The 17,450-nt window shown below is 37.3% G+C and overlaps 1 protein-coding gene across 1 annotated transcript; it reads right to left on the bottom strand.

Moving 5' to 3' along the window:
- Window positions 1–5,726: 5,726 nt before the first annotated feature.
- Window positions 5,727–7,565, bottom strand: LOC149686151 (uncharacterized). Its single transcript, XM_089871088.1, has one exon. It carries the CDS (start codon window positions 7,563–7,565, stop codon window positions 5,727–5,729), a length of 1,839 nt encoding a protein of 612 aa, XP_089727214.1.
- Window positions 7,566–17,450: the final 9,885 nt, after the last annotated feature.

Raw genomic sequence — 17,450 nt, 5'->3', positions numbered from 1 at the left:
GCAACGTTAAAATACGGAGAAAAAAGTCAATGCCGTTTTCTATGGAATAGTTTTGCTGGGTAGAAAGTGAAAGTTTCCTTGTAAGTGACTTAAAATACAGCTACGTCACCTTAAATAGTGCTCCTTTGTGGAAGATTGCTAGCACCTATTGGAAAACGGCATGAGCTTCATTTTAGGTCCCCTTGAGGGCACCCTAGAGCGTGAGAACGTCCGGGTTGTATCTATATAGGGGTTCGTGACTCGCTCTCGTAGACAGTCTGTACTCCGTCACTGTTAGAGTATTGGTTAGTTGGTGACGACACGGTTATATTTTCTTAGTCAAATTTACCTTATGGGAAACATGAATGCCCTCAAAATTGATAATCTTGTTGCTGTTCTGCTTACTCCCGAGGGGCTCACTATCGAAAGAGCACTGTTTAAAGTCGAGGAAATCGGGATTAATAGCCTAAATTTTATAAACATTGCGGTAAGTATTTACGAAGAACGTATTATGAACTTAGTCCAACGAACTTAAAATTTTATTTTCTTAACGTAGACGGTGGAAAACATGGAGGAAAAAGAAAAACATAAGAAAGAGATTCAAAAACTAATTACGCAGTTGCGATCTTTAAGACGAAACAACGCTATCCAGCACGTTAGACCACGGCTAGTGGCCAGGACGGTGTCTGGTTTGATGTCCATTGAGGACTGGAATGACCAGGACAACCTATTCGGACCTCAATTTCAAGAAGGCCAAAATAATTTAGAAGAGGCCACCAAGAAATTTGTAAGTATTAATTGTCTGAACGAAGTAATTTTATGGGCCTGTGTTTCGTAAAGCTAATTGGAGAAAATTTAAGAATTTTTTGGGGTTATGGGATGTCTTTTAATTTAAGGATTTTTTGGAGGTATGGGATGTCTTTTAATTTAAGGATTTTTTTGGAGATATGCGATGTCTTTTAATTTCAGAATTTTTTGGAGGTATGGGATGTCTTTTAATTTAAGAATTTTTTGGAGGTATGGGATGTCTTTTAATTTAAGAATTTTTAGGGGGTATGGGATGTCTTGTAATTTAAGGACCTTTTATATTACCAATTTACCGGGCGTAAGGTGTTTTTAATGCCATGAGTAAAGGAGTCTCATTATGGGATGTAAGATATAATTACGGTCCATGTGTAATACATAACGTAAAATGGCAGACATCAAGAGATAATGGTAAAATATTTTTGCCCACAGGGATCCCAAATGGCGGAAGAAGAAGAGGAGAGTGAAAGTTATCCTGGCTCGCAGGAAGGTGGTAGGGGAAGAGGGGGAAGAGGAAAAAGAGAAAAAAGAAGCTACCCCCTTAATTTTTGGCGTATTTGGCCTAATGTAGTGGATTTTCAGAGTAAATCGTCAACATATTTTAAACTATATTTATAATTTAAATTTGTTTCAAGTGACGCGTGAGAGATCCTGCCACCCTTTCGGGAACACCCTGTATATACATTTTATGCGAGATGAACACAACATAAATTCGCAAGGTATCACCAGCATGTTGATTATTTGATGTTGTAAAATACGCGTAGAACTTACCATCCAAAATTGTAACCCTATCATTAAGTCTGTTTCCTTTAGAAATTTCAAACCAAAAGTAGGCCTAAAACGTGAGAATCCCATAAGCAACTTTCCTTAGCCGAAAAGGTAAAGTGTGAAGAAGGGACGAGGAATAATTGTAGCGGTACCTACAGCTTTTTCTATTGCTCTCTCTCTCTCTCTCTCTCTCTTACCCTTTTCAACTTGACGTTTCAACCCATCTTGCCCACGACTGGCAGGAGCCATAAACTTAGATAAGATCGCTATCCAATTTCGCCTTCCGTTCTAATTGTCTTGGGACTAGCCATGTCCTTTGTATAACATAAAATTTAAAGATAATAAGTCTAGTCAATTCATTTAATCAAAACTAAATAGTTGGTCGGGAAATAAGTACGTGCAAACTACTGTTTCAGTCCGGTAGATATACGCCACCAATACACCCTTTCGACGGGAAAAGGGGGGTAGGTAACTCTTAGTATCAGGAGATACAAGGTTGCTCCAGTGCCTTGTTTGCGCACTCTCAGATCCAAAACGCCTACAGCGCAGGCGTTAAAAAGCGAGATGGAAGGCAGAGTTTTACCCCCGCGCCTTTCCATCTTAGACTCGTCGAAAGGGTGTATAACCAACCACCTAATAGCTCTCGCAAAATACTACACAGCAAAGGTAAAATTTCTAGACCATCTAAGAAGTTACCCATATTTTTCTTGAAAAAGAAAAGCTTGATAAGTGGTGCTTTCCTGCTAAACTGGGTTGGCAGAAATTTTTGGAGCCTTCTCAACAAGTTATTGAAGAATACATTATTTTATAGGCCTAATAATACCTTTATATAATAATTTATAATTATGCCTTTGTATAATAATTCATAGTAATCCACACTATTACGAACAAAAACTTAAAATGACGGTGGATTAGAATTTAGAAAAACTTTTTTAAACAACTACGCCTAGTGTCAATGGGAATGGTTGAAGGCCATTTTTCGTACCTTTTTCGCGGAGGGTCTAATCATCCGAATGTCTGAATATTACAGTAAATTGATTTTGGCTCCGCCCTAGTGGTTTTTATTTGACCTTTGGCTTTGGTTTTGAAAGTCTTGGTGTTTCGACAAAAATACTTCATCTTAATTTTCGAATTTGCATGCGGCTTTCGTTGGCACAGTGTTTCCTTTCCCAGATAATGTATTAAAACTACAGGATTGTTAGTCGAAGATGATATTGTCAACCGATAAATGTGCTTTTGGAAATTAAAAACCTTTCCATTGGCTTTCAATTTTCAATAGATTTCAAAACGGATGGCTGCTCTAACTTTTTTTGTTTTTCCCATAATATAAAAATCCTGCATACTGGTCACATAAGAAATCAGAGTCCTTGACGTTTTTACAGTTATATAAAAAAGCTTGACCACCCTTTGGTTTAACAGGGAATCAAGTCATAATGGAATCGGCTTTAACACGTATTTCCGCGGTTTTCAAAATGCGTTCTACCTCACATAGATCCAATTATTCATGACGGCCTAGATAAAAAAATGTTAGTGTTCATTTTGTCCTTATGTCCAATTACATCCACTTCAACATCTTTAGAATCCCGGTCTTCAATTGCAACATCTTCTGAGCCCTGGTCCTCAATTTGAACATCTACAATATCCTGGTGTCCAATCTCAACATCTTCCATATCTACATCTCTTTCTATTATTTCAGCACCTTTGCCGTATATATTTTCATAACGAATCATATTAAAAACGTTTTCCTATTTACAGTAGAAACTATATTATGTGAGAATTTAAAGACTAAAACCTTAGAAAATTATGTCTGAGAGATTAAAAATAGCATTCTGCATGGTGAGATTATCAAGACCGCGAACGATGGTACAAGATCAAATCCTCTGAGGTTATAAAAGCCTCCCGACAGTGAGATTAATGTAATGTTTTACGTCCCTCAAGTTTCCAGCCAACGTCTCACCCAACTTCTTAAGAGGCTTCTCTTTATTTGAAACAAATCTTCTATTATGTAATTTAGTAGTTAACGACTAGTGAAGTAACAGTCATTTCATACAACATTATTGTCAGACTGTAGAATCGCAGCGTCTGCCTCTAAACGATGGAGCAAGTCGACTGTATAACATCGCTGTGGTAACCGATTTTTGAAGGTTTATGGAAGCTCCCTCTGGAAACCAGGGAAAATCGTAAAAATAAGTAAGGGAAAACCTATTAAATTCGGGGAATTTCAAATTTTCGTGGCAACCCTGTTATATCTTTTTTGGCATTTAGTCCGAATTAAACCGTCCGCAATGATCTCTTTAATTAAAGGTTTTTCACTTATAAATTTGCCCTACAGATTACGTAACTCCTTTAAAAACATAGGTTAATGAGAGAATCTTTGGATTTGGTTTACCCTGGCATGTAATGTCCTGGTTTCCCCATGATAGACATACCACCTTCCTTGTTCTGATCCAGTGTCCGTCCGGAACTTCAATCAAACGCGGGGGCGGCGCAGGTTTTTGTACCTAGTGGCGTTATTTTAGAAGAAAACAACAACAATAACGTAAATCCGTCACAGTCCCCGATAATGAACTCGTGGTTGCGCCAGTTACCACTGCTATAATGGATTTAAACCGCCATGCGAATACGAATCTAGCGTCTTGCGTCAAATTGGTCGTGAGTGAAAACCATCTTCAGAGGTCAGAAAAACTAGAACCCACACCGCTGGAAGAAACTAAAGTGCATGAAATCAATGAGAAAACTATTTTCCGTGATCATTTTAAGAAATTTCCACCGTTGGACAAATATCTTCTTATAATTGTGAAACAATTTCGGCAGGTTTCAAATCCCAGATATTAGCAGCCCCCAATGGCACGTTTCAAATCCCAGATACTAGTAGCCCCCAAAGGCACGTTTCAAATCCCAGATACTAGTAGCCCCCAAAGGCACGTTTCAAATCCCAGATACTAGTAGCCCCCAAAGGCACGTTTCAAATCCCAGTTACTAGTAGCCCCCAACGCCATGTTTCAAAAACTAGATATTCACAGCCCCCAACGGCAGGTTTCAAATCCCAGATATATTAGAAGCCACCAACGCCAGGTGATGAAATCCCAGATATTAGAAGGCACCATAGTACCTTGGAATTTCTAGTTGGGACACGAGTGGTAACTCCAGACACCACTTGTTCCAAATTTCTTCCAAATCGGAATGGATTTCTTGATCCCAGTCAGTTCCCCTCTTCCATAGTTCTTGATACAGACATTTAATTCTGACGGTGAAAGGTGAAATGAACCCGATGGGATCGAATACGCGAGCTGAGGCTTTCAAGATGAAACGCTTTGTATTTGTCTTGTTGCTGAGAAAGTCCAGGAGTTTGGAGACTTCGAAACATAACATGTCTGATTCCGGGCACCAAGCGATTCCCAAAACCTTTAGCAGCGTATTTGATATCTTGCCGCTGTCTTTGACAGATTTGTATTCACTTGGGTCTTCAGACAACCTTTTATTCAACCAAGTTGAGTTCGATTGGAACTTTCGTAACGGCATTCCAGCTTTTGCCAACATCGTCTTCGCTCCATTGAACAATTCAAAAACTTTATTTTCGTCTTTTGCTCCACCCACAAGATCATCAAAGTACAGGAAATCTCGCAACAATTAGTAAATTTCAGGTTGTTCATGCTTGAATTTTTCGACATGGTAGCGAATTGTAGCTTCCAATAAGTATGGGCTTGATGTTAGGCCAAACAAAACTCGTGTCATTCTGTAAACTTGATATTGCAGTTTATCTGGATCTAGTGTTCTATCCTTTATCCAAAGAAATCTTGTTACATCTTGATCGCTCTCCGATAACCCCACTTGCAAAAATGCCTTCTCAATATCGGCCGTAAATCCATATTTATTCTTCCGAAATTTGATCAGTAGACCAAGTAAGTCCATGTTGAGTGCTGGTCCTGAATTAAGGCAATCGTTTAATGCCGCGAATTTAAAGCATGGGAGGATCCGTCGAAGACGATTCTAAGCTTCGTGGAGCTTCTTTCTTCATTAATTACTTCTCTGTGCGGCAGATAAAATGTCGTCTTAGACTCGCTTCCCATGTTCACCTCTTCGATTATTCCATTTTTCAAGTATGTTTCGAGGACTTCAGCATATTTGTTGAATAACTCTGGATTCTTCCTGAAATTTCTTAATTGGCCTTGAAATCAAATTTTTGCTTGTTGATAGTTATTGTTTGAAAGTTTTCTTTCATCCTTCCAAGGGAGACAATCTCCGTAACGCTTTCCATCGTAACAAATCTTAGAGTCGAAATCCCTCTGTATGGCTTTTACATTCATCAATTGGTCATCATTTTTGTCCACGATTCCCAGTGCATTCAATTTCCAAAATGCTTTCAGACTTTCAGATATTAGTTCCTCTTCGTTTCGTTCATGGTAACTCATCACGTGAAAAACGCATACATTGTAAGAGCCTATTGAGGACTCGTCATCTTGCAATTCTTCATCCTTTCCATGAATTATCCAACCAAGGATGGTGTCATGTGCCATGAGAGATGAACTAATTCTTTCGGTGACGCCGCTAGATACCTTCCAATAGTAATCTGCTCCCAATAACAATATAATTTCCTCGGAACTTGAGAGCCCATCGTAGGGTGGCGTATCGGCTAGTTTCCATCCCCTTTCATCAGATAATTTCATTAAGTCTTGTCTCGGAACTCCTGGGGTACTTCCGCTTAGTTTTGGTGATACTATGGCTTCTACGGTTATGCTTCGAGTGTCAAACAGGCTTGTTAGAGACAATTGTACCTTTGGACGCTCAATCCTTTTATTCCTTCCTTCAAACACTGTCAAATTCAACGACTCCCTTCCAATGATGGGCAGGTTTAACTTTTGGCATATATCAGATGATACATATGTACGGTGGCTTCCGTCATCCAACAAACATCGTACGATTTCTTCTTTTCCATCATGATATATCTTTGCCCAGGCAGTGCGGAGGTAGATTTTTGATGAGGAATTCTTAGAGAGAATAGTGGGCAGAGTTGCAACTTCATTTTGAATAGTTCTGTCTTCCTCTTTCTTGTTGTCTGGACTGGAAACAGCTTTGTATTGAGTATCACGTATCATGTGCGAATGACAGTTTTGGCAGAATTTGCAGGAAACTTCTCTTTTCTTCTTGCAAAACCTTGCTGTATGTCTTTTCTGGGCACATATAAAACAAAGTGATAGCTTCTTGAAGACTTCCTTTCGTTCATCCGCATTTAGAGTGATACAATTTTCCATTTTGTGTGGCTCGTTACAAAATGAACAAGTATTTTCTGATACAGTTGTTTTGAAAGCAGATGTGGAATGGATTCTTGGTTTATTAATTTTGGGGTTTCTAGTAAATGAGTTTTCGGTTTTCGTATCTTGAATGCTAAAACCTTTTTTCAATTTACTAGCTTGTTCCCTACTTTCGACCTCTTCTTTTAGGAACTCGATTAATTTATCAATACAAAACGCCTTCCGGTTTTTCTGGGAATAACTAAGAACTATATCTTCTGGTAATAAATCCGTAATTATTGGAATTAATACAGCCCCATATTGATATTTAACATTAAGAGTCTCTAATCCCATAACACTAACATAAAGTACATCAAAGAAATTCCGTAAACTTCTTATGTCTGACGATTTTCTAACAGGTTCTAAATTTCGTATATTTTCGATATGAGCTTGTGTTATATCTTCATCTCTACCAAATCGTTCTTCGAGAGTGTTCACCGCGTTAAGATAGGTCATTGATAAACCCCTAACACTAGATAAAGCAATACCCCCTAGGTAACTTAGATAGATAAGCTTAGCGGAATCGGGTAACTCGGTATTGTGGAAGGTATTTTCAAAAGATGTCCAAAATTCCTGCCATTTGGTTATATCTCCATAAAATTTCTCAATAGTTATACGCGGCAATTTCGTATTTACAGTCTTCGCGTTATTAAAAGGTACAGGAGATTGTGCTTGGCTTACTATCTGCGTTGTACTTGATGCTGATTGCCTCTGGTTTGTCATTTGCAAGTTCTGTTGAGCGTCGATGCACCTTGACTTTAAATCGATGATTTTATTTTGAATTGTTTAACAATCCATCAAGTCCTTGTCCAATTCCGCGTCCGTAGTCAGTCCGTCTTGCACTTTCTCGTTTAAAGTACTAATGTTCGATTCTATATTGTCTAACTGAAGAACGCATTTAGTCAATATAGCGTTGCTTACAGCTAAAGACGTGGCTACTAAGGCTTGATTTATTTCATTTTCTTGACGGGTTAACGAACCTCTCGCGTGGCCTCTTTTACCGACGTTTCGTTTATGCGGATCCATTTCTGTTCGGATTGTTTGGGATATACAGTTTAATTTTCGAGCCCCCGAACGCGAATTTCACGAAATTCCTTCGTACAGTCACAGATTTCGTAGAGTATTTATAAAGTTTCCAAATACAAATAACTTCCGGTCTCAGATTTAGTAGAGGGTTCACAAAGTTTTTCAAACACACGCTTATTAACTTATATTAACCGTTTTTACTTTTTCGCTCCGTTTTTCCGTTTAATTTCTAAATTAATTTCTAATCCTATCCCGCGTTTTCGGCACCATGTTATTTTTTCTAATCTAACACTTCTGAAATCTATTTATGTCTGGCGGATTGAAATCAACTCAAGCGGAAAAACCATTATTAACAGATAAAAATCAACAATTTATTTGTAATGCTACTGTAAGTACAGTGACTGTCTCGGTTAACAAATTCGGTACAACTGATTAGCATTCCCCGCTTAGATCTAAAATGTTAACTATAATAAAAAGAAAATGCTTATCAATAGTCTACTTTTTTTAAAAAATTCCTTATTCTCATTCCTATTTTTTACACTATATAATCTTTAACACGACAATTAAAAAAAATACTTTGCTATGTCTAAATTTTTGTCTAATATTTCGCTACAAGGGGTCTAATACAGTCGAAGGAAGGGAAGTGCTTTTACTATACAGGGGGAAAACGTTTCCTTCGAAACATTACAGAAACTTTGAGAGCTGCTCGCATCTAGGAGGATATAGAGGTGAGGGAGTCCTCGACTGGCTGATCTTAGAGCTCAGGTTTCGGTCTCTCCGATGGGATGTTCGTGCACGCGCACCTAGTTACCTTGGTTACGCGCATGACGCGGACACGCAAATCCCAATTAAAAAACTAGCGGGTTCTTCATGCTAGCTTAGGCCTTAGAAGCAACGCCGCCTATATTACGCAGTGATATTTTTTAACTTTATCGGGCGTGAACTCGACTCCCCCAAGGCATTAATCCATCTTAAACACTTATCTAGTAGAGGTTTAGGTGTAGGGAAAGAGTAAAAAACAGTTCCCTTCAGTTTTATCTAAGAACAATAATTTACTATTAATATAAAGTAAAATAATGATAAATGTTCCGTTAAAGCACTAAAAAGTTGCAGCATTTACCAAAAATTAAAACAAACGAACAGACGAAGCCCGATGGCGATGTGCGCGGAGCTAGTTGCGCGGCTAAGAATCTCCCAGAACGAGTGAAAACGGGGGAAACGACGGCCAATAATCTGTAAGCCCGTTTCAATGGGAAAACGGGCAGTTGAAGACTCCCTCACCCCTAAACCCTCCTAGCTTGCATTATGCAAAAGGCTGAGGAAGGTTTTCTTCAAGGGCCAGTCTCATTTAAATTGTAACATTATAAACGTGCTATCAAATGTCAAAAAGGTTTATCAAATTGAAAGCAAAATCCTCATGATTTTGCGTTCCCGAAAGTTGATGACGAAGCAGCGGAAAAGTACACTATCGGCCAGGCATTACAATAAATTATTAATCTATACCACAATGAATCTCCATCCGCATTACCCTCTCTAATCCTCTGAAACTATTCAGGTTGGGCATAATTAATGACGACATCTGTCACGTTTGAACAAGAGGCTACGAGCTCTTAGAACCAATGCCTAAATTTAAGCTAAAGATTTTGATTTCTAGGGTAAAAATGCAACTCATATGAGACTTGCCCTTTACGATCCACGCTTCATTTTAGAAATAATATCACAATTTTTAGATTATGGTTTAATTAGATTACATCGGTCTGAGTCAGACTAAAATAATTTGAATCATACACCAATGCGCGTGCACTATTTTTGTGGCTCTTCAAGCGTATAAGAGCTTAACATTAGAGCTATTTTTCGCTCTATTGTCTAATACCCACCATCTATAATCATACAAAAATATATATGTACCTGATAAATTTTGTCAGACCCAGCGTAGTCACGTAAAGTGTCGTCATCGTCAAGGTGTTCCAGTAATGACTCGTACTTATTATCTTTAATTTTTATTTTCTTTCTGCTTTCACCGAAGCATAAAAGGAGCTTGATCTCATCTTCCATTTCAAGAATCCACTTGGCCTTACTTCAATCAGCCCAAACAGAGATATTCTTAATATGGTGATTCTATCACAACTCAAAATTCCGAATTCGACGGTTACCGAGTCCTTTACTGTAGAATATTTGACGCTAGTTTATTATTTAAATTTAAAAATTACTCCAAAAACTTTACACAAAAAAAAACATTTTTTAAACTAATCTAAGCTAATCAACGGAGATATTTTATTCAACCTAGAAAGATTAGTTTTTTCTCTGTCTGTAATATTTTTTATACTAAAGTCAAGGTGCTTAGTTAAAAATATTCTTAAAATAGGAAGCTTTTGTAATAGAAATCTTTCAATGTCGAATTTTACGCGGGCTCTACAAATTAGAAAATGTAATTTATTAAGATAGCTCCAGAAGAGCGAACTGTAGGCTACAAATTAGCTAATAAATTTTAAATCACCTTCATCGAGATTTAAAAAAGTAATCAGTTAACCTTGCTTAAAATTAGGAGTTTTATATAATTTCAGGAAACAAGGGAATTTTCAGTGGTTCCGGCGATATCTCTCCCACAGTGCGCAACGTGCTCTTTGTGATAAAAAATACACATTTATACAACGCGCACCATTTATGAGCAAAGTTGATCCACGACTTCACGTCTTTAACTGACGTCTTAAAATTTCGTTTAATTTTGCTGATTCGCACTTCACTTTCATATCCCTCCCTATTAGAAAATAGAAAGGACAAGTTGCTTTTATCATTTGGAATGATCGCAACAGCTTCTAGAGAATAGAAGGGGTTTGTCACAAGCCCTGCTGATCATAAAAAGAGAAGGAAATACGCGCGCTCTCATGTAGATCAGACCTTTAGTAGAACGAATTGAACTGTGGAGTTAAGAAAAAATTCTAGAAATTTGACATTGTTCATAACCCCTTTTCTCGTTTCTCGGTCAGATTTCAGTATTTTAATAAAAATCCAGCAGTTAAATGGTGAATGACAATGGCGGAATCTGGACTGTACAAATGTGCTCGGTACGTTTCTGTCACCAAAAAAATTTAAACTCATATGCAGAATAAGCACTATCACGATCGCAACTTCAATATAGTTTGTGGACTTGAAAATTAAGGGAGACCTTATGACAAAATAAGCGCGTATCAGCGTCATTTTAGGTATAAACATCAAACATTTCTTCATAATTCAAGCGGAATAACTGATAGTCAGACAGATAAGCCTCATAAAGAAGAAATTTCTGAATTTGTGGACGATTTAATTGACATAGAATGCGACACTGAATTCGATAAAACAAGAAATGAAAGGCAATTGAGATCTCCTGAAATTCAGGACACCTCATTAAAAATTATACTTAAATATCAAGAAACGCATCATCTTCCCAGAACGGGTTTGCAGTCACTTACGAATGATTTACTTATGTTTTGCGAACAAATTTTAAGCACAAACAAGGAACATGTCTTTTAAAAATTGTCCGTTACAAAAAAATTGATATTGACGAAGCTGAATTATTCTCAAAAAATATTGAAGTTCGAGAACCATTAGAAAGCTTAAACTCTAACTATAAATTTAGAGCTTTATGCATGTCAGATTATGGATTCGTAGAAGCAGTACAAATTACATTTCCTCAACCGATGGACAAGGAAAAGAAACCACATTTTCACTATTTTCCTATTATAAAAGTGATTCAAAAGTTGTATTCTTCCGATATACAGCTGTCAAAACATCAAGATTTGGATAAAATTCCTTCAAGGTGAAATATCCAAAACAATTATTGACTGAAATTCAAATTTCTCAATAGACACACTGCAGTTACAAAAATATATATTGATGAATTTAAAACGGCAAATCCACCTGGATCAAAGCCTGGGAAACATGAATTACTAGGCTGCTATTTTTCAATCTTGAACTTGGACTCAAAATATAGATCGAAACTAAGCGATATTAATCTCGTTTTCTATCTAAATCACGCGATATTAAGGAATTCAGATGGCACGCGGAACTTGAACCTCTCGTTTTTGATCTAAACGTAATGGAAAGGGAAAGAATTTTTATCGAATGTATGGGTAATAGTATTAAGGCCACTGTTTCAATATTTTCAGGCGACAACTTGGGGCTACATAAACTAGCAGTATTTAAAGCTTGTTTTAGTTCGGGGAGAATTTGCCGATCTTGTATGGTGATGATAGAAAGGTTCCAATTAAATTGAAGGAATGTGAATTACAGTCGAGATCGCTTGATCGACATATTTATTACTTGCAAAGTATTGCCAGAAACCCGAATGAAGCGTCGATTTATGGAGTTCGACAAGAAAGTCCGCTTATGAAAATAAAGGGATTTGATATAACTCAACAGCTACCACCAGATCCAATGCGTGACTTAAATGAAGGCGTCATTCTCGTAATTTTAAAACATACTTTGAAGTATATGTTTACTAAGACAAAGTTGGGCCTTAATGGACTGAACGAAATTTTAACTAACTTTCGATTTGGCAAAACAGAGTCAAGTAAACCAGAAACACAAATAAGGGGGTAATTACTGGGGATGGACGGTTAAAAGGCTCTGCAAGCGAGATACTTTGTTTTTTTCGACTTCTGCCATTTATGTGCTACGAGTATTTGCCGGACGATAATGACTTGCATTATGACATTTACCTTAAACTAAGGGAGATAGATGAGTTTATCTACGTAACGCATTAACACATTTCATTTATCCCAAAACTCCAGATGTTAATCGAAACCTTTTTAAGTTCTGTTATAACGGTGATTGGAAGTGAAATTATGACGCCTAAATTTCATTATCTACTACACTATCCAGAAGCCTTCCGCAAATACGGACCAATTAAAAGTATTTCTTGTATTAGGCTCTAGAGTAAACACAAGTACTTCAAAAAGATTGCTAGGGCGTCTAACAACAACATAAACCTAACGAAAACTCTATCTTCTTGACACCAGTATTTGCAATGCTACATCACTTTGGACGAACAACCTTTCGCTTTAGAAAGCGAATCCGTGTGGAGGTTCATCTTAAAAAACGATTTCCCGCCACCCTTGCAACTTATCCTTTCTGAAGAATTTCCCGACCAAATTTATTGTTTCGGTAGTGTGACATTTGATAATGTCAAATATTTATCGGGCTGCTTGTTAGATCACGATACTGAAAAAAAAATGAAATTAAATCAATCTTATATTATAACATGTCTCCAGTTCTAGCCGGTTCAGTATACAAAGTCGAAAGTTTTTATATTATACGCTTATTGTGTGAAAGAAGAACCTGAAAATTGGGTAACTCTCAAGTGTGGAAGTGAAAGTCAATACGAAATGTTGGATGAGTATAAAATTGGTGGAAATTGTTACGTAGCTCTTAGATCGAAAATAGTAAGTTTCAAAGACTGATTGAAATCCTGAGGGGAAAAACCTTAATGCCATTCGCGTCGTTAGAATAAACATATTTTAAATTACACTAAATGGATTCGTTAATCTTAATTTCCAATTTTTCTTATACAATTATAGACTGGATTGAAACCAATTTTGACTCGGTAGTTCTCATTATAAACCATTTTTGGTTTATTACAAGTTGGGAAAACCAAAATATTACCTCTCCTAGTCAAGTGGACTACTTACAAACTTATTTACCTACATATGAAATTATTTCTCTTTTTTATGAGCAATTGCAGAAGTTAAAATTTATTAAGTATTAAAGCAGTATTCAAAGTTTGCGAATATAGATTAAAGTACACGACATTTTACATCCAATAAGGATACGTCATGTACACATGGAAATAAGTCAATGGGGAAAAACAGGAAATGAAGAGTATAAATTGTGGAGAGATATTACCTTTATGTGTTGTAAAGGCCCAATTGTCTAGGACTTTACTGTATACCATTTATGATCAAAGCCACATTCACACCGGATTGTCGTGTAAACACCATCCTCTCGTTTAACCACAACCATAAGTGGATCATATTACAGCTCCCTATAAGTACTGGACGTAGGTTGTGCTTTTGTAAACAGCGTTTTCTTCCAAGACATCCAAGCCCGCCATCTATAGCTCAGTTTTACAGGTATAGTTTGCCCTTTAACCCGGATCTGGAGTTACGTTAACCTATGGAAGTTCCGGTTGATAGTAATGGCTGTCAGACAGCCGTCAGTGTCGTGATTAGTATGAAGCTTGTTATCGCGTTATAATTTTGTTTAGAATGGCTTATGTTTCTTTGCTAATTAGGAAAAACGCCTACGATTTGTGTGATTTTAAAAGCGACTAAAACGTTTTGTAAAACTGAAAAATATCTAGCTTGATGAAGGCGATTTTGATCTTATGAATTCATATTAATTTCCTTTTCAACACAAGCGTTTAAAAATTGCGCGAAATACCTATAGACCGCCAGTTATTTTTTAAAATCGGAAAAATAAAGTGGACTTCTACTATTACATTCACAACCCGACACTATATATGGAACAACTTGTTTCCTTTCGCGCTTTTCTCCTTCGAACCTTTCCTCATTGGCTACCACTTACTTCCGTTTGCTTGCCCCGCTTTTTAAAAATTTCTTTCGCGCCAAGCCGCCAAAATCATTCCTCTGGTTTAGTTCACAAATTCGCCGCTGCGTTTCGCATATACCCTTTAAACTTCAGTGCTGGGAGACAATGCTGATGCACAGCGATGTTATATCGTCCTGTACTTCTAGGGAGCTGTAATATGATCCACTTCTGCCACAACTATATTCATAGTAGCTATAAACCGATTACGACCAGATCTTTCACTGGTCTGATGGCCAACATGATGCTTTATTCTATTATAAAATCTAAACCCAATCTTTTAAATGTTTATCTAGCTTTCGGCTCACTCTGAACCGTTAATGTCTGAGACTAATCTCAAAACCCACAGTATACTACACTTCGGGCCTGAAATATTTACTCTTTAGTTCACTAGGCCTATTATGGATAATTCTAGATTTAACCGACCGCGTCTAAGCATTAGCGTTCTTATTGTAATTTCTAACTCAAATGTTAGTCCGTATACCAATTTAGTATAGCTTAAGTAATATCATAAGTTTATAAGATATGTTCCATAAGTATGTCACTACCCATACTTCGTAATGTTAGAGGCTTAATGAGAGCTAGTTCAAGAACAACGTGAGAATTGACTACACTCGGTTTTGCAGTCCATCCTCCTCTTTAGTCTGTACTAAGCCTTTGACACGGTCTCACTACGCGTCGCTTTTCAAGAATCTATGACGTTTCACCTACGTCACTTCATGAAAAGCTCTCATTAACGAGTGACACACTTATGTTACATATCTTATAAACTTATGGTAATATATAAACAGCCATTTAAAATAATAATATTAAAAAACGTACTTGAAATATCAAAATGAAACAGAGCTTTAAAGCTACAAAACTACGAAAAATATTTTCATATATACACTTTATATTATGAAAAAAGGGAAAAATAAAGGTTCTGTGAGATTTATTTACACAAGGCGAACTCCTAACGCCGTGCACTAGTGTAACAACGGACGGACACACACAGACAAACACATAGACTGCTGTTTAACTATTTCTGTATTAATTTTGAGTTGAGAAACCAAATTATCTTTAATACTAAATATATTTTCTTCGTTAGTTTTTTTTTACCTAATTTAGAGTTACATCGTTTTAAAAAGAATAATTAGACATTCTTGAGAGATTTGTCTAATATTGACTTTTAAACTGAAGGATACGTCTGTTGTTTCGCCTTACTGAAATCAGTAGAATATAGAGGTTTCGAATCGCAGCTATGGACAAGAACAGCCCCATTGCGTGAACCTTTGGTTGAAGCTCCACCTTTGGGAGGCTAGACGTTTCTCGTAACCCTAGCAGATCGCCGCGTATGTTTTAATCTTAACGACGATGATGGAGATAGAAACCAGACTGTCCATCCCACATGGACACCAGTCTACACTTACTGGCTTCTAAACTCCAACATCATCTGGTCTTTTGCCCATCCCACATGACCACCAGTCTGTACATACTGGCTTCTAAACACCACCACCATCTGATCTTTTGTTCATTCCACATGGACACCAGTCTGTACTTACTGGCCTCTAAACACCACCCTCATCTGGCCTTTTGTCCATCGCACATGAACACCATTCTGTACTTACTGGCAGTAAATACAGACTGGTGTCCATATGGGATGGACAAAAGACCAGAGGATGGTGGTGTTAGACAGACAATGGAGTAACACCCATGTAAGTGGAATACAATTATCCAAATTTCCGTGAACTGTAAATGCGGTCCGGAAATTGAGAACACGTTTGCTCGGATTTGCAAACTGCGAACGCGGTCCCCTGGGGTGTAACAAGACATACACACACACACATAGAAACGTCGAAATTAGAACCTCTCCGTGATATACGTCACTCGGAGAGGTAAAACGCATTAAAACTACTAATGGTTTGTTGCTTTTGCGTGTACCAGTTCGAAACCCTCAATGGTTTGCAGTTTTTTGCACGCACCACTTTTAAACCAGTAATGGTTTGCTGTTTTCTATGCACCACTTTCAAACCCGTAATGGTTTGCTGTTTTTTGCATGCACCATTTTTAAACCATCACGGAGTTATCTTCAAAGGGACTACATTGAAACCATTTTTTCACAGATCCTCGGCATTTCTTATTATAAACCAGAAATGGTTTATCAAAGTTGTTTTAAAACAGTAATGGTTACCCTTTTACTGCTATAAAACCTTTAGTGGTTGCTGAGAAAATCATAAACCCTATATAAACCCTTTGAACACCATTATTTTTTACAGTGCACTACCAGCCATTATATAGCCCACAGCACCCATAAATGACATAGGGGTGTGGAACCCCCCAAGTCGAACTATTACCGATGATAATTTCTCGGGCAACCCCAAAACCATCTCTTTCGCCTAATGTAAAGTGGCTGATCAAAGATAACTACATACGATTTCATGTTATATCGATGACACTGGTCAACGGCAAATAAAATGGAAGTGTAAATTGTTGTCAAGTTCGACGGATTGAACTTAATAAATGGCAGTATGATTACTTTGCTTGTAGAGTAATTGTTTTCACACTTTGAACTTAATTGCATGTAACCATTCCATTCTGGGCTAGGACTTGATTGTTTCAATATATATCCACAAATCCACACGAAGTCCAGTATTTTGGCCTTTTCGAGCTCTGTACGAAATGGTTGTTGCAATAATTTTGCTGAGACTGCATATACTAGATTTTTGTATGGCGTGAGATTAACGTTTTCAATTGAACCAATATCATGTACTGTGCGTGGCATTTTTAAAGTGGTCTTAACAGCCGAGGACGGTTTTACACACATTATGCCTCCCATGGAAAGAAAGCTTCCTAATCCGTCGAGTGTTCAAACATTAACATCCGCGTTGTCAAGGACAAATTGTTTAAAAGAGTCGTCCGAAATTTGGGACTCATTAGACACCAAAATACTGTTCTCAAATCTCGTTACTTCGGTGTAAGATGAACAGACACCTAGATGAGATATCACGTCAATTACGTAAC

The sequence above is a fragment of the Phalangium opilio genome, unplaced genomic scaffold (genome assembly GCF_054372755.1).
Source record: "Phalangium opilio isolate 3A_F unplaced genomic scaffold, DU_Popi_V2 ptg000032l_1, whole genome shotgun sequence".
NCBI lineage: Eukaryota > Metazoa > Arthropoda > Arachnida > Opiliones > Phalangiidae > Phalangium > Phalangium opilio.
Note: the sequence above shows the minus strand (reverse complement) of the source record. Positions and strands in the feature narration are given on the sequence as shown.

Coding starts and splice junctions, on each gene's coding strand:
- LOC149686151 (XM_089871088.1), bottom strand. CDS start 7,565: ATGACAAACCAGAGGCAATCAGCATCAAGTACAACGCAGATAGTAAGC.